The 25556-nt window shown below is 33.7% G+C and overlaps 1 protein-coding gene across 1 annotated transcript in view; it reads right to left on the bottom strand.

The window, feature by feature from the left end:
- The window catches only part of LOC111041968, a 335050-nt gene that overhangs the window by 79137 nt on the left and 230357 nt on the right, over positions 1 to 25556 (bottom strand). Inside the window, 1 exon segment of the mRNA XM_022326436.1 lies at positions 9938 to 10118. Within this exon segment, the coding sequence (XP_022182128.1) occupies positions 9938 to 10112 (175 nt within the window). The 5' untranslated portion in view covers positions 10113 to 10118.

Genomic DNA, 25556 nt, shown 5'->3' on the forward strand with positions numbered 1-25556 from the left:
GGGCGACATCGACATCGGGGGTGTGTGTGCCGGAGAGGGAGATGGGCGCGCGTTTACCTAAATGGAAAAGTCTATTTGTTTTTCTCGAGCCGACCGCGGGGGCAATTCCGAAGTTAGTTCTAACGTTAATTAAATTACTTAGGTGAAACGCTCTGCCCATCAATATGTATGCGTGTGCGATTGGACGTATATAATGTATACGACCTACGGTTGATGTACATACTGCCTTAAGTATATACGTAAGTGTATGTACATATATACTGGATCGACCCCCCCCCTCCGGGCAGACCCACCGACGCGGGTCGTAGAGGATATTTACCGTTTCACATTAATTAAAGAGATCCCCCTACCCCCGGACCAGCCACCGATCACGCCACACCGTTCTTTTCCACCAATTTCTTCACCGCCGATTCTCTCGCTTCTGTATACATAAATACATACGCGGCAGCATATTTCTCTCGTTTACCCGCCGTGGCTCGTGTGCCGTGCATGTGCAGGCTTCTATGTATCTGTAGGGTATATGTATAACATATAATACATAATATTATATATATATATATATTATATTAAATTACATGTATAGGCGCCCGAGAATAAAATAAATCGCGTGTCTTACCGAGAAACTACTTCAAAGGTTAGGGGTAGGTATATCTATTTAAAAGCTTGCGGGGGTGCAGCCGGTCGGTTGAATCATCATTTGAAGAGCTACAATAACTTTTGTGGATATATGAATGCAACATTAAGGAGAACCCGTCCAATTTTTATAAAAGCATTTCTCTGCTATACGACTTTAATTGCGGTCGATAAGTTTTTCATCAAAACCGATTCCGCTTTGCCGGCACCGTCGAGCACGTCTTATGTGAACGCAAAAAAGTTATATTAATATCTCTGTAAAGAACACGGAAAAATATTAATTTTTCCCAACCTTCTTGTCAATCAATATGTATACTTTTGCTCAAAACAAACAATTTTTGTCTTGTTTTTATTCGTGTTTCGTTTTTTTTTTTTTTGGTAAATCTTGTATTATATTTTGGCAATATTATGTTTCGAGTTTAAGATAACGAAAACTTCAATGTGGAATTTAAGTATGCGTATTAAAATATATCGTAAGGTTTATAACGGGTTATGCATGTATTTCAAGTAAAGTAATTAATATAGGTATCTACATGTTAATATTATACGTGTTGGTGTAATATAATATAGTACTTATCCATTTACACAATTCCTGGCATTCAATTTTGATGCCCCTCTCTCTCTCTCTCTCTGGGACCTGGTTTATTTTTATATATCTTTTATCTTAATTAATAATTCACAAAACAAATTGTGTGTACATATAATGAGTTATAAATATACGGTACTACGATGTTACGTATTTGTTGATAAAACTTTTCGTATGATAAGTATATATTATCGTTAAAGTCTGATTGAAAATGACGCAGTCACACAGAGTGCCTCAATATAACTTTTAGTTTCCGTAGTGGAAAAAGTGGTTGATTTTTAATATAAAATATTCAGCGCATTTATGATTAAATTTTGAAAGGGTTTAATTTAGTAAACTTTGATTTTGGAGCCATATAGTTCTGAAGATAATATTAATTTTTAAAAAAAAAGTACTTCACAAAATATTGTAGGTATACAATACATTATATGGTATTGATATCAAAATCATTTGTTTCCATATTATTGATACAAATACAATTGTATTGCGCATGCACGCATGCCGCTCCCAGGAGAGTTAACCGTTTGAAATGTTCCTATAAATGAGTTTTTAGGTACCGCCTGCTTTAACTAAACAGCGTACCCGAGTTAATTGTCAAATTAAATTATTATCAAAAATACTATAGACATATTATTGAGCCACGTAACCATTAAGAACTCTGCAATTTAAACAATGCGCTGTACATATTACACCGTTCTAGTTATAAAATAACGGTTATAACATAATACCATATTTTAATATATGAAATCAATACGATCCCATTCGAGATTCGAATTGAAACCATAATATATAATAATAATAGTAATAAAATGTATGTGTATGCAGTCACGTGCAATCTTAAAAATGTAATAAATTATTAATCAGTATGGTCGGCGTTTTGAAAACGGGCAGAACGCGCGAAGTCATTGAAAAGTAAACGATTTATGATTTCAAACTCAAACTTTTAACAATAACATTACACGAGTAAAAATATTATACGACGTGTGTGTTTATTCGATTTGCGAAGAATATTATTATATACCCGCGAGTATGACGTCAAAGAATCGTTTAAAATATAAAATATAAATACCGGGCAATAAGTCAACGGTTCGACGTGAAAGTTTTCGTCAGAAAACAAATTAAATACTTGGTACACGTCGGCCAACATGAAAGTAACAAATCACGAACCGAAAAAAATATTAACTCCGTCCAAACGTATATGATGTCAGGACGCGACAACAACTTATTATAACACAACGACGCAGTTTAATATAAAAATAATAACGTATCGATTTACGGTGACGGCGTAACCATTGCAAATATGTTCACCGAAACTCAAACGACGTCGCTCGAATGACGTGATTAATGATTGGGCAATATTATTATATTGAGATGCGCCAATCGCACAGATGATATGAAGTGCAAAGATCGGATTTTTAAGTAAAATTTCACCTTTTTTTTTATAATACGTATACCCAGTGTTATAAATCAGTGGGGTACACACAACGTTTGAGGGCCACGTGATAAAAATATCTCGCATAGAAGATGAGGGGGGGGAGGATCTTTCGGTTTGGCTTTTCCCTACTGATCCGGAGGTGGGTGCATCAGTAGGGGAAAACACCTATAACCTACGTACGAGAATGGGCGTTTTGATTTGAACAATGTCCTAAATAAAAAAGGATGACAATTGATTTGTGTATGGAAAAATAATCTTATTAAAGACCCGAGTGCCCGAATTTAAGGGCCTTTTTTTCTTTCCTTGTACATCACTACAAGAGGGCCGAACTGTTTGCACATTGATTGAATCTCATGTAGCATTACTAGCATTGATTATCGACGTACTAATAATATTATATACAACCCTTAAAGTCTAAAGAATTCGAGAATACTTTCATTCTCGTGTAATAGAGTGTGTGCATTGACTCGAGGATCCATTAGGGTGCACAATTTCAAAGTATTGGGTTTTTGATCAGTGGTCATGGACCTTTTTATATCCTCGTACCACCTTCACAGTTTGAAAATTTACATGTACCTCTTGATCAAATAACCATTTCACATCAAAAATGTATATGTTATATAACTTTATAACTATGCAATATTTATGCGAAAGTTTTAAGCATTTAATGCAAAAAGAAAATTAATTACGTACCAGTTATTATTTATACTATTATCTATATCAAATAAAGTCTTGTTAATAAAAAATACAATTATAAAACACCCATGATAAAATAATATATTTAAATACATAGATTAGGTCATTCATTGACGGATGCAAGCGCACAGGCTCCAACGTGACCCCAACGGACACGGTCTGGATGCCAAGGTCAGGCAAGAGTCGTCCGATTTGTGCCACGATACGATGTCCGTGTTTGAACGAACCGGCGGCGGCGGCGACAACAAGTCTGCTGTACCAGAGCTGAGTCGCGGACGCACAGCTGAGGCTGGTTATGGTCGATGTCGGTCCAGTAGCTGAGTCCTGCAGGACACGGCGGCCATCAGGAATTTAATGTTATTCTATGCGTTATAGGCAATGAGGTCTATACCGTACCTACGGTTCGTATGGTATAATCTTATACAATTTTCAAACATATTTATGATGGCTTGTTCTACGAAATTTTGTTTGTGTTCAATATTGATTTGACCAACTGTTATGATGTTATTATTATGTCGCACAGTATTTGCATTGGTTCATGTTTCATAATACAATATCTGCTTATTGAAAAACTAAAAATATAGTTTGGATTTTATTTATTATTTATGTAACCAAATATGATGTATAAAGGGTTCTCTCGAACCGTTTAGATCACCTAGTTCGATCAACTATAAATTTGTTCTAAAATGAAAGTTGATTGAAGCGCACACAGACGATTTCGATGTTACTGGATTTGAAACGATATGGATTCGACTTATTTCAGTTGACGACGATGTAGAAACTAATGTGTGTGTCTCTTATATTATACGATTAGCTTATACGACGAAATTCTTAAACTTTTTAGATTTCCTTCGTAGTCCGTACCTACTGAAAGTCTGTGCGAGCCCACGCAGGTAAATCATCGCTGTACCCGTGCAGTTCATTAAATATACAGAATTAAATAATATAATATATATATTATGGTCACAGGATTATAGTATAGTGTTTAATCGGTGATCGTATAATGAAAAATTAAATATTTAGTTTTATGGGTCGCTAATTTTGACTTATCCGGTGCTAAGCACCCTAGATGCGCACCGCCTCCACCACCCTGCGCCGCCCTAATTGTGCGAATTCGGGGAATGCATTATAATAATTTCCGCATCCGCTATTTCTACTTTATGGTTTTGACTCTACAACTGTGGTATACTGTCCACATGATATTATAGTGATTGGTATAAAATATGAGCGCCACAGCTCAGACACTACCTATAACTACTGGTTGGTGTACAAAATTGTTTACACTGACGCTGTTGGTAAAATATTGAATAAATTTACTTCGCACGCACTTGTACCGCCATGCCAAAATATCGTGTCACCGTGTTATTACACCCGTGCGATATGGCATCATCGATACAATATTATTATTGCAAAACGAAATTAAATTTCAGTTGCATATAACAATATGTAGGCAGTTGTATTGGCACTATACATATATTATATATAAATATTAAATATTGTGCAATTATTTAAAATGTCACGCACATGGTGCGAAATGCGTGTAGTGCGTAGTATGCAAAACAATACGTTAAATAACATGAACAATGTATAAATAAACATAACGTGTCTTGTGTCTATAAATTATATAAATGTAATACATGATAATATAACAGAGGTATTCAAACTGTGGCTCCTATAAGGACGTCGCTGAAGTTGTAGAAGGGAGCTGCGATAAAAGACCGGAAACTAAATTAATAGGAAATTACGACGACGACGACGACTACGATAGACTAAGAATAAACACAGAATTGCCCAACAAAGATGTGAAAAATGTATGTTGTCTTTTGCTACTTCATACCTATAAAGTGAGACTGGCTTTTCTGCGTTGACAGTAATTAAAACAAAATATCGGCCGAAAGTGAACATTGTGAAGGAATTGAAATAGCTATTTCTAAAATAGAACTAAGATTTGAACATCCTACGAAACATAAACAAGATCACCCATCCCACTAAATATTAATTTAAGACTTTTCATTTCGATTTTTCCATATAACCTATTTATTTGTGAAGTGTTTTAAGTACACGGTTGTGTGATAAATAAACGAATATTAATACATCATAAATGAACCCCCTATTTGAGATAAGACGTAAGTCAATAAAAGGTAATTCAGAGTTCAGAGGAAACAAGAAAAACTGTTTTTATATTCTACTAGTGATACATAGTTATTTCTCTTTCATACTGATTATTTACAGTGGCAAAATTAAATATTTTTTTGCAAATGTTCACACATGATCCGTCTATCATTTGATAACACATTCCACTCAATATCTCAATTTGTGATGTCTTGTGACATACATCGTATCTCAAATAGGTGGTTCAAATGTAGTAGGTACCATTGTTTTTTGTCATTACTAATTTGGGAGGCGTCAAAATATTGTGAAGACATAAAGGAGCCGTGTTTGGAAAAAGTTTGAACCCCTCTGTGATACAATATGTAGGTATCAGTGCGCAAATTAGTTTTTTAGTTTTAAGTGAACGCAATTTATTTGTTAATTCATTATTTTCTACTCTATAATCGGGCAATTTATACGTTAACCACGACTAAGTTGGCGAAACACTTTGATGAGTATACAATTTATAAATTTATAATATTATTACTTGTGTGTGTGTGTGTGTGTGTGTGTGTGTGTGTGTGTGTGTGTGTGTGTGTGTGTGTGTGTGTGTGTGTGTGTATATACATAATATATGTGCATATCACCTACGATTGCGAACGATGAGAATATTAATAAAATGCGATTATTTTCCTGTTTTAGTTCAGCGGCGGTGGCGCCTCGCTGTCTGTAGGTATTCACGTGTGGTGTGTAAAAAGTTTAACGAGTGTTGTGATAAATTAACGCTCGAAAAGCTCTACATTTACGTTATACACCTACGAGTTATTATCTTTCTTAATATTCGTAAAGGAATTCAAGTCGATCATAATATGCATTATTATATTATAGCTACTTTAGCCGTTATACTTGAGACGGGTAATCGGATGGTGTATTAAAGTGAGTAAAATATTAAAGCGTGAGTCGTGAGTTATTTATTTATTCGAGTGAGTCTTAAAGAAGACTATTTACTTTAATAATAATAATGATGTTTATATTATTTTGCAAGAAAATTCATACTGGTACAGCGAATAGGTAGTATTCGACACAATATGGATGCATATAACAATGACGAATCAAATAAAATAAATAAAGATATTGATGCGGGTTTAGTAAATCATAATTTGAAAACCCTCCGATAAGCTGAGTCTGTGTCATAAAGGGTTTGAAAGAGACTTTGCAATATTTGTCTTATAACTTATACTATTTATAGATATAAATAATGGTATTTCAATATTTTTTTAATTCACATGTTGTAAGCATAACTTTAAATTGTTTGCATTATAAAAGTAAAATATATTTGTATTAAGAATCCTACTTAAATTAATAGAAATCAATTTTTTTGTTCCAAACTGCTAATTATGTATTTTAGACGTTTTCTTTATACCTAGTTTAATATTCATGAGTGACATTTGAAAATACATTGTGTCTATACTTAAGCTTAATCAGAGAATTACTGTAAACTAGCTATATATTGTTTGGAAACCGTCTGATTTGGATAATATTATGGTGTAAAAAAATCCGACCATCTTATGGAAATATGAAAAACTATACTCGAGATCGTCTGATGAAAAAATACCGTCAACTAACTTGAACTCCCCGAAGAAGGGACGGTTTTTAAATTCACTCTTCTCGCCACCACACTTTTAACTTCCGTCATAAATACCAACGCTTTCGTCGATATGGCAGGCTCCAAACACGAGGTGGCTGATTTGTTCCTAACGTGTGTGTATAATATATATACTCTGCAAAACCTGAAAATTTGTTCTGGACACATTCCAACAATCTATTTGCGCACGTAATAAATTTGGTGACCAAACCACTGGGTCAGTGGTCGGGAATCGATCGAGCTGTACTATTGGGACACAATGCCAGAGGAGCCAGCCAAGCGGAATCGAAATTACATATTTGTGCTGCGCATTTTTACACAAGTTACATAAAAAAAAAAATATATATAGTGTTTGATGCAGAGAGGACAGACGGAGAACAAACATAATAGAATGCTAAAAGTCCCGGATCAACTGCAGTCCGATATATTATTATGCAAATTACGAATACATCGCGTCGTGACACAAGTAGTAGGGCTATTAACTTGGCACACGACATGTGTACGGATTCACTCGATAAGCCTATACAAAATCATGTACCTAAGTATAAAAAAAGTATATTATTATGATCACCTATGACCAAAATTATTATTATTATTAGATGTTCGACGACGGTGCCGCACTTGTATCGCGACCGCATAGTAAAGAATTGAAAGCTGCGCGATTGGAGCGTTATAGGTACTATAAATAATAGAAATCCTATCACCAATCCCTGCAACCGTGGTCAGCGAACAGTCGGGCAGTTGACGCGGAGTCACATTTAGCTATTGTTTATACCTAATGGGCATATTATATAGCGATAGCGTGTGTAAATAGAAAAATATCGAACAAAATAATATTATATATACAAGTAAAAAAGACAAAGGAGTCCGCTTCGAAGTAGGTACCGTCGTAGTTAAATGAGGGAGAGGGGGTTGGAAAAATGAAACATCCTCGAAACCAGGTTTTCGCGGTCACCGACAATAGAGACCAAACGTCAACGCCTCGTGTAAGATGTCTAAGGAATATTCTGTTATTTTCGCACTGCAAGTACTTCACGTATATCAGAATACTGGTGTGAAATTGTTGCAAAAACGACCTTTTCCACATAAATCTGAATAAATCGTACGTTCTAAGGATCGAAGTAAACATACAATTATACAATCTATGATGAAAAAATAAAATAATTTCAACCATTTTTAGTATGAATTTTTTTTACGTTTTGTATTTCATAACGAAGAATACTTTTCAAAAATTGTTGATGTCGAATATCGGAGGAAAAGTTTTTTTTTATTAATAAGCGTTTTAAGTTTAGGCGAGCGGAGCAAAATGACAAAGTGGGGGCTTCACTGCCGGGCTGGAAACGTTGTGGTTCACTACTCCGCTCATCAAAACTTTAATTGCTTATTAATTAAAAACTTATTTGTTCAACTACAATCGATGTATATATATTATGGTTGTTGGTAAACAATTTTTCTTAATAAAAAATTATCTTGCTTTCGGTTGTATGAAAGTGAGAGTAAAAGGGACGTTTAAAAAACTAGAATTAAACAACTTAAAAATAACCATTATAAAAATAACCAATTTTGTGAGATTTATAATTGGTCTCTGCAGTAGAGTTCTGTAGCACTGATTTTCGGACACTTTGTGAATAATATTGTATTATTATGTAAATAATTCCGTATTAACCGAATATAATTCAAACAATAATTATGCGACTGGAGAGGCCATATTATCTATCGGTGAAATAGTATTAGAATAATACGTAATAAGTAATAACTATCGTCGAGTCCCATGCGCAACAAATGGTTGGCCGATGACCAATATTATTAATCTGTCGGTCTGTACGACCGTCGCCGCGCGTTATAGCGATGTTAAATATTGACGACCGTAACAATGCATGCATTGAAATATACAAAATTATTTCGTACGACGTAGTTTATTATTATCATTGTATTGTATTGCTGATCCTTCAAATACATTGTATAGCATAGTATTGTATGGGATACCATGGATACCATTAAACGCCGTTTAAACATTAAATACAATACATCGGTAATACAATTAGTCGTTACCTATAATAGGCTTATAAAAAAACATTCACTGTTGCCGCTGAATAATATTTTTGATAAACGCCTGAGATTTTGTGATTCATCGGCCGACAACGAAAATGACACTGTCCACCCAAATAGTATCGATGATGTATAACAATTATTATTGTTGTGACTAAACTTTGTGCTCATTATGCGTGATATCCCATCCGCTTATACCCCTCTCTGTTGGTTGTTTAATTGGTACCTACATATTCACTACCGCCTAATGTATGTTTGCAGATCGGTCAGTTGCGCTAATGACTTTAATTTCCATAACAGTTAATAAAATAATATACACTCGACCTTAAAATCGTAGAACTCAATACGCGAAACCCGAGAATCCTCATTTCTACAGTCATAAGTACTCGTACAATACGAGCAGGCATAATAATATGTGAATTTGTGTGTCGCGTCAAAAGCAATAGTTATGCGGAAGGTACCTTCTCGCCCGTCTCAAACGATTAGATTATTCGGGGCCAACATGGACGATGTTCGATTCTGTTTATTCATCGAACGCATAAAGTGTCGACAAAGTTTCCGTCTCGCGAACCAAAACCATATCTGCAGGTTATGAACCTTATAATTATTTGTTCTATGTACGGCAGTGAAATTCATTTCGGCATTATTGAAATATGCTACACGCGTAGGAGTATAATACTAGTCAGAGCGCAATGGCAGAGAATTCTGCACTCCGTGCGCTAAGCGAAAATGCCGTTTATTGTTTCACGCGAACATAACGCACAGCGTATTGTCTTAAAATACAAACACGGAAAACACTTACGTGAACAATATGGCGGTTCGTCTGATTTGTCACCACAGTCATCGTTACCGTTGCAGAATTTGTCCAAGGCCACACAATAGCCCGTATCGCACATAAACTCGGACAACTGACAGCCGAAACCATAATTGATCATGCCCAGCACACCGCACAGCAGTATAAATCTTTGCAATTGCATTGTGGCCTGGAAGCAAATAAAAATCAATCAATTAGATATTATTGTAATATCGCTCATAATTATATCTGTACTTTTTTTTATTTGTTTATTATTATTATTTTTTTTTTTTTAATAATATCACGCACGGCAGTTAATATTGTATCGGAGGAAATCTAATATTTGACAGTTGTATTATGACTTACGGTGCGAAATATTACATTACGATAAAAATGATTTTATTCGAAACGTTAAAATCAACAATTTAAGAGTCCGCGGTATTATAGGGGGAAATGCCGCTAGACTGCAGCTGCAGCAGCTATAGCATGTCGGAAATTAAACATTTAAAGAATCGTTTCACGCGATATGAAAAGCAGCAATATCCAGGCTATAAATCAAGAGCCGAGCTTTTAAAACGTCAAGCAATTCGGTCAAGTTCGGTAAAACTTTTTTTTACGATCAATGAACACCTGTTGTATAGACAATCATCACAAAAGGCCGAATATCTTTAAACATTAAACAACAGTGATTAAAGGCGCGTTTTCTATATACTTTATAAGCATATAGTCCGAACACCGTGGGGACGGACAAAGAAATGCAAATATATGAATACTTTCAACCTTCATTATCATTTCCAGTGCAAATAGGTAAACAACCAACAGCTGGCCAAATTTATTTAATTTGCACAAATTAGCATAAAACGTCACTGTATAAACTATGCTACACTTCTTATTCGTTTCTCTTATTTATTTAATCTGCTTAAAATATTGTGGCATCGCGTCTTTTTTATTACTTATTATTACTACTGTTGTTTAGATTGTTCAATAATATTATGTATATTATTAAAACGCACCTTAATACAATATAATAACATGCATATCAAATGTTATATCACATGATGTGGTCCGTATTATAATAATGACTTAAATATGAGTAGACGCTTTTCATTTGTTATTATTAAGAACGAATACCTCCTGTGAAGAAACTTATTAAATACAATATAATATGTCATATTATAGGGGTGGACACTCGTTTATTATTTTTTTTCTCGCGGAAAAGTGTGCTTATTTAAATATTCATCTCACTATTTTTACGCTATTTTCAAGTGCCAATAAATTCGAATTTCAATAGTCTATTCTCTTTTGATGTATTTTCAATAGAGACCGACCGTTACATAATATACCTTATTTCGTGTATTTATATATTTTATTCTGTATACCCTTGTCAATCCAAAAGTTCAATTTAGAATCTTTATTGCAAGTATCATTTGTTATTCGTATATTATATATACATTAGCCCTACTCGATTTTCACATTTATACATTTTCACTTGCGTTCAATATTTCAACAGAACCAACAACACAACGCTTATGTCATAATATATAACAATTCACCGGACACGTATAAGACGAGTTGTTATTAAATATATATCTGCCATGATTAAAATAAAAATAAAATACGTTCAATTGGAATCATAATACTACCGGCCGTATAAATAATTAATTTGTTAGGTATCGATCAAAAGTGTATAACAATACGACATAAATCATGTCTTTTTCGAGGCTTGCAAGTCGTAATGTCGTGACTAATTACAAAGGCTAATAATGGTGATAAATAAAATAATATGAAAAAGGATGTAGCCGACAAGAGAAATCGCATTGAAATATGAATGTTGTGACAGCGTCGAGATATAAATTATTAAATATATAACATAATAATATTATATAAATGGCGCGCAGTAGCAACTGCAAAACCTCATGAAAACATAATATTATTATACACACATCGTATATCGACTTTTGCACAATGTGCGTATTGTGACTTATAAGTCATCGTGATGATATGATGATGATGACGATAATAATAATAATAATAATAATAATAATAATAATAATAATAACAATAGTAATAACATACCTAATAACAATGATATAATAACGAGTGTGACACTTTATGCATCCATTGTATTATGACGTTGTAACCCGCGATATAAGGTTTTGATCATAATATTTTGTGTGTTAACAGTGCCCGCACGCGTATATACAAACATCATACTATTATGGCAGTTGATTTGTCAATTAACCCCGCGATGCGTCAATCTTTATTATTGCATTATCTGCGACGACTATTGGCATATTATATACATAATTTATATATTTTGATTTCGACACGATCTCAATTCTCACCCACGTCTTGTGTTTATAATTAGAGCCATACAACTCCACTTGAGCGGTTTCAGCGCAGCTCCGTTTTCTCTATGTCTGCGGGTGTGGGTGTGGGACGTGGGTGTGGGTGTGTGAAAAACGGCAGCGAAACATTATTTTGATCCTATATAGTGCTATAATACGCCGTCGTCATCGCGATCTTAACACCCTCTCGTCGTGGAACTTTGATCTCTACCCGGGGCGATATAGGCACCGTTTTCTCGTCTGACACTTGTATTGATCCTCTTTTTTAGCGCCAGTTCCCTATGTCATGTACTTGGGCAACTATTTCAATCTCCCGAAACCAACATCAATTAGGATTAAGTCATTGGTGAGCGTTACACGTTATAGACATCAACGAAAACGCTTTGACGATTCCGTCTGCTAATTGCGACGAGTAGACGTCTTGTACGCCGAAATTTAATTTAAAAACTCGCAGTACTTACGCGTTCTCGCAATAATCGTTACCTATAACGATGTACACTTTATCATAACCGTTAATTGCCGAGATGTTGTTGTTGATATAACAGACGCAGTCATAATATTGTAATATTATGTGATATTTTAATAAGCGTTACTCTGAACAATGCGTAAAATTAGACTTATTTTTACATTTATTTTTATTTCGCTTAAAATGTTTCGATAATAAAAGAAGACTGTTCGTATATTGTCTATGGCCCTAAAAATATTAGAGTGTAATATGCATTTTAACGTCCATGGTCCATCTGTTATTTAAATTAATTACTTAGGTACTGTACATAATAATATTGTTGTAGTAAAGAGTTCAACAATTTATTTTATGACACATTCATTTACATAAAAAGAACCCTTTTACCCTCAAATTGCAAATGAAATATTTGACTATAAAAAGTTAGTTTTAAGAATGAATATTAAATTTATTTTGTTTGGTTTATTTACAAATAATAACCCACGAGAGTTTAAAAAATGGGAAACGTTGCGAAAAAACAACACCGAATGATTGGCGGGTATGTTTTGCATTACACCGCGATTACACACGTGAAAGTAGAGGATTTGGTTGCGGTGATTCATTAGGCAAATCCCGAAACACTTTGGCGTACGGTGGTGTTACATATATTATGTTATACAGATATAATATTATATAATATATATCTCTTATATATCTTATTTATCTCTAACTTAAGCCACGGTTGGGGCCTGGCCGCCTACATCCTTACCGATGTGTTCCGTGTCAATAACGCGACTGCAGTATAGACTTCTCGGGGCCAAGGCCAAAATTTAAGAACCACTAACCATCGGGAACCATCGGAATTGAATTCATTTGTCTTGCTGTCGTTTGCTAACCTCGGCTGACAAATAATGCGTATGGAAATTAATGGAACGCCGGATTCCACATCTCCAAAGTGTATATTATATTATATCCCCGTCGATTGAACCTTTGTGGAATTTATCGTGCTCGATCCGGAGGGCATTACAAATGTGCGTATCAGTTACCCGCCCCCGCCCTCCATTTTAGAGCGCGGCAATGCAACCCCCTCACATTATCATCTCCGTCTCACAGACACCACCCCTTTATTCGCACGGCGAAAATCTCGTTTGAAAATTGACTCCCGGGCAACAGTTCCGGGATCGAATCAGTTGGATCCAAAGATTCGAGCGCTTGGAAATGTATCGCAAAATGATTCCTCGTCAATCTCGACGAGTTTTTGCCAAAGACACTCCTGCAGTCAAATGATATAAACCGATATTTCAACGACGATAGTATCGGATTCACTCGTACATAGTACCTATAGTTAAAGTGTTTCGTTGTGAGCACATGCACCCAAGCAGTATACATAATATTATTTTATACAAGTGTCATATTACATTATTATTAACTGTTAAGTTATAGGCGAGTTTAGGTGATATTATTTATATTTTCTACACCGACCGAGATTATTCCAAAATAAATCGCTTTTATCAATTACAATTTATAGGAATATGTTTCCTATTTTTTTCCCAGCTACATCTGAAAGACATATTTTTTTGTTGCTATAATTGCAGTGTTAAAAGTAATTTTACTTAGCATACAATATAATTTATACATAAAGATGTGAGTTACATAGTATATTGTATACAAGGTAGTAAGGTACAACATTATGTACCTAGCGATGCGTATAAACTTTTGAATTCGTTACATCCTTGTTCGACATAATACGCGTAGATACTGAAGCTTACGACTTAATAATATATATTATTTTACTCGACAAACATACACGTTGTTTGGTTTTCTTTAAGACGTTTATTTTAAAAAATAAAACGAGAGGAGACAGTTTTAAAAACTTGTACATTATTATAATAATATATCGACGTGAGCATATATAAGTACGTTTTGGTTATTCCCGTGTAATAAATTATACGCGTGTAGTACATATACGTAAATAAAAAAAATTATAATAAATAAATAACAGAAAAAAGTAGAAGCGTTGGAACTTAGAAGTTAAAGTAAAACAAAACAAAAAATAATACTGAAAAGTTTAAAAAAAAAAAAAACATTAGTTGTTTAAAATGATAAGTATATAACCGAGTGAGAAAAATATTTTAAAGTACATTCTGAGACCTTCTCTCGTTTTTATACTATTTACTTTAAAACTATTATTATTAATTTTATTCCTTTTCCTCCTCCTATGGCTATATCCGTTTTCGACAGAGTTATTTCAAAAAGTAACCGAACTATCGAAAGAGTTGACGAAATTTATAGAAGAGTCAAGATCCCTAAGTAGGTAGAGTGGACGTTTTGCTTTTCATTCCCATGCACTGAACTGAAGGCCATTGAATAGCGGGGCCAACTTGCATGATATAATGTTAGGACAATAGAATACAGGCATAATTCCCAACATTATATTTATTACATTATTATTGTCTTAATGTATCATTGTCAAAATATAAGAGCTATAATACGACGTCATGCGATTTTATCTTTAATGTTTACTATTTAGCAAAGCACAAAATATAATATATAATATTATGTGAAAACAGCTGGTGCACGGTGGTTGGAATCGATGTTTAAGTCAATATACTATAGACATAATATAATACATATAATAGACGAACACAACAGAACAATGTTTATTATTATCCTACATTGTCATCGTCGTCGTCACGAAAGTTATCATTCTCGTCGGAGCAGATTTCCACCAGTGCACCCAATGTCTGGACCATACGTTATAATAATACAGGATGGACGTTCGATTGAAAGCAAGACGTTCATTACGTTTCGGAAAGAGTAGTAAAAAATTTGTTTTTTATCCCAAATGAATAGAAAAACTAAAACATTATCGCGACCATGGAAAAATTGTAAAGCTCTAAGGGTTATATAATGCGCACAAGCACATATAATATATAATGCGTTCTCATAGATTTTAAAACGTCTAAAATGTATGGCATTGTCAACTGCGCAGCTTGAAAAACGTCAAGGTAGGTGCTTTTCGCAATGAGTCTTACGTCAAAAGATTCACCCTGTGCAGTAGTATTATTTATACGACGATGTAATAATGTACGAGACACCGGGATTGGCTTACGGGGTCTTGTTATGGCCGAATAATAGCCAAGTCCCCACGCACGCAAGCGAAACGCATTAATTCTTTCTGCAGTGTTTTTTTTTCTTCTTTCCATTAGGCTGCTGCTCTTTATACGCCGTCGGTCTTTTGTGCTCGGTTACCAGATTACCACGACCGTAGTATGTATATACACATAATACCGCGGCGTACCTATGTATATAGGTAGGTGCGCGGCAGATGAATAACTTTAAGCCTGGACATATTATCGTCATCTCGTACTAAATATAATATAGGTATAAAGCCATAAAGGTATTTATGTATTATTTTTTTTTTGTGTTCCTCTATATATACACACACACAGACCACTGCTACAGCAGCGACCATTAGGTAATAGGCAAAGAGGACACACTCAATATTAAAGACGTATTTTCAAACAGGGTTAGAAAAGAAATTAACGAGCGTCATTACGAGACTAACATTTGTTAAGTAGTTAAGTTTATACACAAGCGAAAAGATCGTCGTGTGACAGTGGGAAAATTAGTAATTATTAATAATTACAATTATTCGTCTGGCGTTATACATGCTGTAAGTATAATAATAATAACATACACAATTGCTATGATGAGTATCCCGTGTTATACACGCCGGTTGGTTTTACTATAAAATGATGATATTGTTATTCGAAACCCGTCTTTATACGCACAATAACGACTGGCTTGATAATCCGACATACTCGGCAATCTGGAATTTTTTTAGTCACCATCAGCCGTTTGCTTATGTTTTTTTAGCAATCGAACCGTAAACCTGTGTATTCAGCTATTGGTCGTTGTTTACTAACCGCCATTCCCACCTCGATAGGTACATTAGCACATTACCCGATGCAATTTAAACTTTCGATAATATTATGTTGTTAGGATTTCCAATGATTGTAATTCCAAACAAACAATAATACTTATTTTTTGAAATATCATTATAGGTACGTATTTTTATTTGTATCTGATTTCTGTTTGCATTTATGGGTTTTTCGATAATCCATCAGTACCTACTATAAGGTGCCACACTTATTTTTTTTACATTATACTGTCAACGAATATTTTGATGAAAATCCTTAAATCTTATTACTACAATTTCTAATTTTCGTATGAACATGATGATTCCACAAAATTTATGTAGGTACCTACTTGCAGCTTTTGACTATAATATATTATAATCTATTTGAGGAGTTCCTTTAATATTATTCAACATTTATTTTGTAATATTTTTCCTAAGTGTTTTTCAATGGTTTATATAATAATAACCATTATAAATTCCATATCAATTATGATTTTATGTGTGAACTGTGTTGTGTTCAACATAAGTATAATATACCAATATAACTATATAAGTACCTACCTAGTACCTAAGTTTTACGAGGAATGTGAATTATGTTGTTATACTATCAGCACATTAACCGTGCAAAAGTTTGAACTATTAGGAACATTATAATGTGTGTAATTGTTAAACTTCGTCTATTATTTTTAGATCGACCATTTATTGCACGTAAAATATCGACAAACTGCAAAAAAAGTTACGTACTTTGACGATAAGTATGCTAGTATCTCTGCCATTACATTAACTCTATGAAGATAATAATATAAAGTTCACCGACTGTTTGAAAATATGTGACTAAAAAAATAAGCTAAACAGTTAATAATAGTATATTATGCATATAATGTTTTTGGCATACCTACGAGTTTTATGGGAATACACAACTAAACGATCGATAATATTATGAACTAATAAATTAAAGTTATCTTTTTGAAATATAATAATATAATGTAGACTTACTATAAATGTATACATTATATAATGTAGTCCAGATTGTAATCCATAGAAACAGAAGAGTAACAACTCATCCCATTAATTAATTTGCTTAAGTGATTTTCGTGAAAAGTATAATAACTCCGAACGAAGTCATTCTGTTCATCCTTAATTAAGCTACTTCAATTATAAACAAAGTTTAAAAATATCATTGAGTTACTGAGAGCAATTTTAAGCTGTAAGGATATAAATTATTTAATATAGGGAAAAAACATAGTCTTGAATTTACAGTAGGTATTATTCAGGCTAGGTTTTAGAAATTTTCAATGGATATATTTTTTCAGAAAAAATACAATTTTAACGGTAGTAAAATATTTTTACTGTTTGTAGATAACATTATAGACGTGATTCGATAACAATAATAACATTTTTATTTATATTTAAATTTTAAATTTTTTGGATGTTCATTTTTAACACGTAAAAATACATACACTTTATTATATAAATAAAATATTCCGTAATACGGGACCCTTGAAAAGAGGGGGTTAAAGCTTCTTAACCCCTTCCCCCTCCTCACGGGATCCGCGCCTGGCGTTATAAGTATTGTATTTGTGTTTACTACGAAGTTTCTTTAATAATTATTTCAAAACAAATTTCGAAATGCTTACGTGTTTACGTATTTTGCATAAAGCCATAAACATTAAGCACAATATTATTATTATTGCGGCAACGGTTCGGGTGGCAGACCAGCCTATCGTGCGAGTAAAATAATTCAACTACCTAGGTGTTATAGACTTTCGAAAATAATTTCTCAGTACCCAGAAACATTTAAAAAAAAAAAAACGTGCACACTCGCAACGCACCTAGGTTTTAGGTTCATAACTTTTATTTCAATCGCGTCGGACGCGCGCGTCTGGGGCGTTTTCGTAAAAAGGTCAAACGGTCGATTTATGTTATTGCGTTTGAAGAAGGCGCCTTTTGTGCCGCGTGAAACAAGAGCGCGACTCGTGCCGGGGTGAGCTCCAGTCATAATGATCGTCATCATCATCATCATAATCATTCATGTTCCCTTCGGATACGTACAACAATTCCCTTTCTTTCGCACACCGTTCGCTCTCGTGCAACCGCCAACACTTATCCACCGCCACCGCCGCCGCCGCACGGTCCTCTCGCGCCGAAACCGAGTGCCATGCGCTCGTATAATACGCATATAATATATATATATATATATATATGTGCACCTATATAATACGCGTGTGTGTGCGATTTTGTGCGTATCTGCTCGCCTGTTATACATAATATATAATAATATACGAATAATATACGCACACACACGACGTCTGCCGGCGTACAGAAGAAAATGTGTAGCTATTAGCGGAGACTATATATGCACATAATACACGAACATATATATATATAGATGTGTGGCGCGTGGTGTGCATTCATCGCGCAACGTTTTATTATATGTCCGACGCGAGACGTCCCATTGTGCGCGAGAGTGCGTACGTGTCCCAAATCCCTTCGTATAATTCCTCATGTTGTGAACTGCCGCAGTGGCGGAGGCCGAGAGAGAAGAAAAAATGAGAAATTAATAAAACGGGGAAAAAAATAATAAGCGTATATTGTATAATAATAATGATAATAATAATAATAATAATAATAATCCCGTAGAGGAGCTTATCCGGATCATCGTCTGCAAGTACAAATTGTATGAATTAAAATTTTTGTTTTAATTGTTTTTTCCAGACGAGTATGGGGCTCGCGCGTGTAATGTGATTGGATTTTTTTTTTGCTATTAATACCTGCTGTCAAGGATAACATTGTGGTAGGTATGCGTTTTGTCTACATTATTGTTATATGCTCGTCGTAATATATGTAGTACACAGCAGCACATACTTACCACCAACTAAATAGTATAACATTATTGTTATGTTTAATATGTAATAATATGTTAAGGGTATTATCGAACTGCAGGGAATGTCACCGTTATCCGATAATCTGAGGGGGGGGGGTGTACTCGTAATAATATGTACCTTCAGTATAAAAAATCATAAATACATTTTCCTTGAAGGTGGTCAGGGGTATCAAAAAAAGCCCATGTAAAACAAAATGCGATACAAATAATATTAAATCTACTGTTGTATTATGTTATTTTAGTCTCTGTCACAATAGTTGAACACTTAACAACAAGTATTTATAGTTATAATAGCTTTCCATAGTAATAATAATACGAGTACAATATTGTAATAGTTAAACCCTCTAAAATACATTAATAAAAAATCGCCGATTTTTTTCTTTATGTATTACTAATATTACTGAAATATTCTTAGGTAATGTCATGTCGACATCATCCGAAGATTTTAACATAAACCCCCATTAGGGTATTAAATATGTTGTACATGGATTATGCCAAGTTTACTCGAATAATATCGAAATTACCTGGACATCGGGCATTATCAAGGACGTATAATATTGTATTTTAATTCATGCTTTGGACAGAGTTAAGAAACGAATATTTGACATAATTTGAAACCATTTAACACTTTGGAATTACTACGAGTATTAATTATAGCAACTATTTAATTTCATTTTTTTAATAGATTTATTTTTATGCTCTATGGCTTTTAGTTATATTTTACATTTTGTTCATTTATTTTGTTAATCTTATTTGAAATTTAAAAAGTAACAATTTTTGGAAAACATTTTATTTAATTTTAATGAGCAGGTTTATATTCATTAGAAAAGACGAATTGTTATTATCTTTTAGTACAAGGGAAATATTATAATATTGAAGATACTTGAGTGTCGGGGTGTGAAACCAGAAATCTTAAACAATCGACTTGAATAATATAATTTTTAATTGTAAACTGTATATAGATATTGAAGACGTTTTATATATTAATTATTCTTATTGTATTTTTACCTTTTAATGTTTTCATTAAAATCAAATTCTGATTGTCCACGCGCACTTCAAAAAGTCGATTTGCAAGACATTTAATTTAATCAAAATTGAGAGTTTACGTGTTTAATTAATGATAGAATTCGTTTATTTATTACGAACAATGAAGATACACTATATTCTGAGTTGTACATATACGAATTTGATTAACATTGAATCTTTTTAGTATTAAGTTTTCACAGTGTTACTCAAATCGACCATTAATATTTCCATTACTATTAAATTCACACTTAGAATACTTTTTTGTTGTGATACATAATGAAATTAGTTATGAACATAAGTTTTTAAAATAAAATAAAAACACCATTTTAGTAAAATGTCCATTGGGTTCTAATTGAGACATTGTTGCATTTTGAAATATATAATGTGCCATTTTAAGCGTGTTTTTTTTTTTTAGTAGGAAAAATGATGGGATAGACAGTGAAAAGGAATACATTCAAATGAAAATCGTGTTCCGAAATAATCACAAAGCTATCTGGAATGACAACGAACTAGGAATACCAAAACACGCTGTTGTTGCCCTCCTTCATCGGGAAACTTAACTTGTTTTGCACAAACTTGGGCGGCGACAGGGAAACGTGCTTTCGACGTTCTCCGCTTCCCTTTAAATTAGACATCCGTAACCAAACTTATAAATTATCAAACTTGTCATCACCATCGCCCTCACTGTTCGCACAGCCCGTCACTTGTAAAATGAGCATATGCGAAAAAAAACCGACCGATACGTACAAACCAACAAGACAATTCCGTGATCGATTTAAACAAACGCGTGTAGTGTTAAAATGTACTCGACCGAACAAAATTATTCGTTTTTAAAATATCGCAGACCGTCTACAAAGTAGGTACCTACTATTATGTCTGCAATCTGTATGTTATAATATTGAAACGTGGACGAAGACGAGTAACTGCGAAACGCATGGTAATAATTTATATATTGTTTATAAAAAAAACAATAATAATAAAAAATATCCATAAAATAATAACAATATATTACGGTTATATAGGACGCGGCGTATACTTTAAGACGTCTGAGGTGAGGAACGAGAGACAAGGGATATTATTCTTTATATACACCTCGGAGCGTTTATACAAGTGAACTGCTGCAAGAGTTAATTCTTTCGGGTCTACGGATGACAATGATCCATTGGTGAGTTTTCTTAAGCCGGCGGTGTGCTAATGTAAAGGTTGTTGGGTCCTTTGTACAGACGAGGCCCTGTATAGCTGTATGTCTCGTTGTAAGCTGCGAAAAAATATATAACGGCAATAAAAATGATAAACTCCGACGGGTTGCAAAGTAAAACGAATGACCATCTTGGCCCACGACTCGGATGTACTTTTTTGTTATAACTTATTTTTTATAGGTGTGTGCCCGATATATTATGTCTGTTGTCATTAAAAGTGAAAAGGTTAATGTCAATTTTAATTCGACGTTATGTGCCTACACTGCTAGGGTACTTAGGTGTATTAGATATTTAATATAATAATATGGCTTAATATACCTATGTGCAGTATCAACACATCATAAAATTTGGTCGACGGTATAACGTCCAGTTTTGTGATTATGATACGATAACATTACTCTTATCTTATTTTAATCAAAACTATTGGATACATATTTAGTGTTAATTAATTTATTTATTTATTGCAAGACTATTTACAAGTAAATGTGTACATTTACAAATATTAGTGCACACCTCCCTTATGTAAAACTTGTATTGGAGGTATTAAAGTTATTAATCTAAAGTTATCTTAATAGGTTACTCGGTTTTTTCACGGCCAGATTTTTGTTGGATTTAGGTTAATATAAAACTAACTCATGGTTACTATCTACATATTATGTATATTATGGAAAAATGAAAAATTAGTTAACACTAAAAATGTCCATGTTTGCATGATTGTAATTAATGCTTGCACAATAATAAAGAATGTTAATGGGTTTTTAAAAACTAAAATGTGTAGTTAGTTAAAATTATGATAACGCGTGGAAAAACCAAGGAATTCACTCTGACGTCTGCTGTTCAATAGGTTTCATGTGTAGTTCGTTACTGATTAGGTCACTGCATGTAATGGATGAGTAAATGACATTGTGCTAAATTTGATTTGAATGATTAATGCATGCAAAACAAGTAGTTAGTAATTTCTTTTTCTTATGGTATACGGTATGTTGAACTGATTTTCGCCAAAAACAATTCATGTTAAACTATAAAGTTACTATCATAGTTTTATAACTGTTAATTATATGGAACTAAATATAACGTATATACAATATGACGTCCTAAAACGTGATAATTAATAACGGTACAAATAGGTTAAAAGTAAAAATAGCTTAAATGTTGAAAATTAGGCAAACATTTTGAAAATTTCATTGTGTACGGAAAATACTAAATTATAACAAACTTACTGGCCAAAAGTTTCAAGTCCCTGTACGAATAATATTTTTTGAAGTGCAACAAAATAACTAAGACCTTTACCTCAATTAAAGTTTATTATGTTTCTTAAAGTTCCAATTTCGTCAAATCTTGAACTTCAAAAGTCTATAAAAAAATCTGTATTATTTGTATATTTAATTTTATACATGTCCACAAGTAGGTGAACATTATGACCTTATGAGGAAGTGTATTTTAACCTTCTAACAGAAAATAATTTTTTATCAACATAAATAAAAGAAAATTAGTAGACAGTATAGTAGTGAAGTATTCACAGTATTAAGTTCAAAGTATTCAAATATTTCAAATGTTAAATTAAGATTAAAATTAGTCTAATATTTGAAAATACCATTGTGTATAGAAAATTATAGTTAAAGTAATGGAATGTTTCAAACGTTCATGATTTTTATTTTTTTTGAAATTCAACAAAATAAAAAAATCGATTTTGTAGAAAACTGCGAATGTTGCGTAAATATTCCCGTTTTCCGGATTTTTCCCCAAGTGTCAACTAGATCCAATAAACTACCCTTAAAGTTGATGATTGAAGCATTGTTGTACTGCTCCAAAATGTGATGACTGACACAAATAATTAAAACCCATTGTAAAAGTATAAAACTAATAAACCTATTCATCGTTCCACTCGGAATATAAAAATAACACAACGAAACGTGTGTGTAGCCTTAGAAGGCATAATAATATATGAAATCGAAATTGTACTTTATACAGAGGGAATTTATTCCGAGGTGAAACAGTATATTTGCCTTAGGTTTAATACCATTTACTTCAAATGTACACACTGAAGTAACTTGATAATTATAAAACTGTGTAAATAATTTAATAATCCGCACAAAAAGTTTTGACTTGAGTTGTAATGCGTTTGGCAGTACAACTAATAACTGCCGTTAGTTTCAATGGCAAAAAATAGCTAGTTTCTAAATAATAATAAAAACTAATTAAAACAAAAACATTAGGTGTATGGTCGTATAAAATCGTATCGTCTACTGTTTTGATAAATCATTTTTGTATTACATAAACAAGCGGACGGTGAAGACTGATCACGGTTTTTTATTAGCCGGCCTAAATGTTCGTACCTAGCTACAATATTACAAGCGCTCAAGTCGGTCATTATGACTGCGAGAACACGCGAATAACACATAGACACAAATAATTGTTGTTCACAACACCACGCGCTTTGGTACTGATTAATACATAGCTGCAGATATCAGTGGTTATCAACCGCAGAGACTTGAACTGATAATAATTTTTCGACATCAATTCATTTCAAAACAGAATATTGGTTTAAATTATAATGGTCATAGGTATTATAGGCACCAACGAACCACCGAGAAACAATAAATCGTTCACACCACATAATATTTATATCAACACAGCGATACCAGCGTCGGTACTATACACAATATTGACATATCATAATATCATTGTAGTGTATAATATATACCCGCAGAGACTTGAACTGACGATAACTGTTCGTCATTCAATCACAACAACAGGATAATAATATATATCGATGGGTCAGGTCGATGGTATTGTCGACCCACTGGGAAATAATACGAACGTTCGGTTCGAAAGATTTAACGCGTGTACTGCAGGTACGCGCGAGGTGAACTACGTGTCTGTAATCAAAAAAAAAAATACGAAGAAGGTGAGGGCAAAAGGATCCATCTCAATTAGACGGCGTGACACGCGGAGAAATAACGAATTATGAAAAATTGGCGAGTTCTGTGTGCAGCTCGCGCGTTTATCGGTACTTTTGGAAACTACTTAACGTCATCATTCATCGGTCGCTATAAAACGATGCACGCCGAGGGCCGTCGGTCGAATCGTATCATCAGCGGGAGATGCTTTGTTATGTGTGCGGTAGCGGGTAGGCTTTTACGGTATTTAGGTACGTTTCTCGGAGATTGATAAAAACAGAACGAGGACCATCACGGGGAGGGAACTCAAACGCCTCGGGGGGTGTTCCGATAGGGAAGTAACAGAGTGCCCGACGACGATATACCTACACCCGCGTATAAGCGTATATATCGGATGACGTGTAGGTATAATATATATTTATATATAAAGTCGATGAATTTGCGCGCAACTCGTGCGTGGCTTAGATTTCAACACTCGAATAAACTTACTGTAGTTCATCTAAAGTTAGGTGAGCTGACATGTGCAGAATACCTTAGAATACCACAAAATATTTTGACTGTGCGTGTGCGTGCGTGTGCGGGCGGCGCGTGTGCAGGACGCGAGCAGTATGTTCGCTGATTAGATCCACACGATTAATTCGCGAGCGCAAAAAAAAAAACTTTAATAACCAGGCATTCATTATTTTTATTTTTAACTCGTTAAACAAACGTGGAATATCCATCCATTAATTTGGCCGTATATACACTAACTGAGAGCATTCGGCGGACCTTTTTTGTAATTTTATAACGTGGCCACCACCACAGGAGCAGTTATTTTTTTAATGCGTTAATATTATGAAACATTGTTAGAGTTGTAGAACAAAAAAGTTAAAAAATAAAATAAAATAAATAAATACAAAATCCAACT

This window comes from Myzus persicae, unplaced genomic scaffold (assembly GCF_001856785.1).
Source record: "Myzus persicae strain clone G006 unplaced genomic scaffold, MPER_G0061.0, whole genome shotgun sequence".
Lineage (NCBI taxonomy): Eukaryota > Metazoa > Arthropoda > Insecta > Hemiptera > Aphididae > Myzus > Myzus persicae.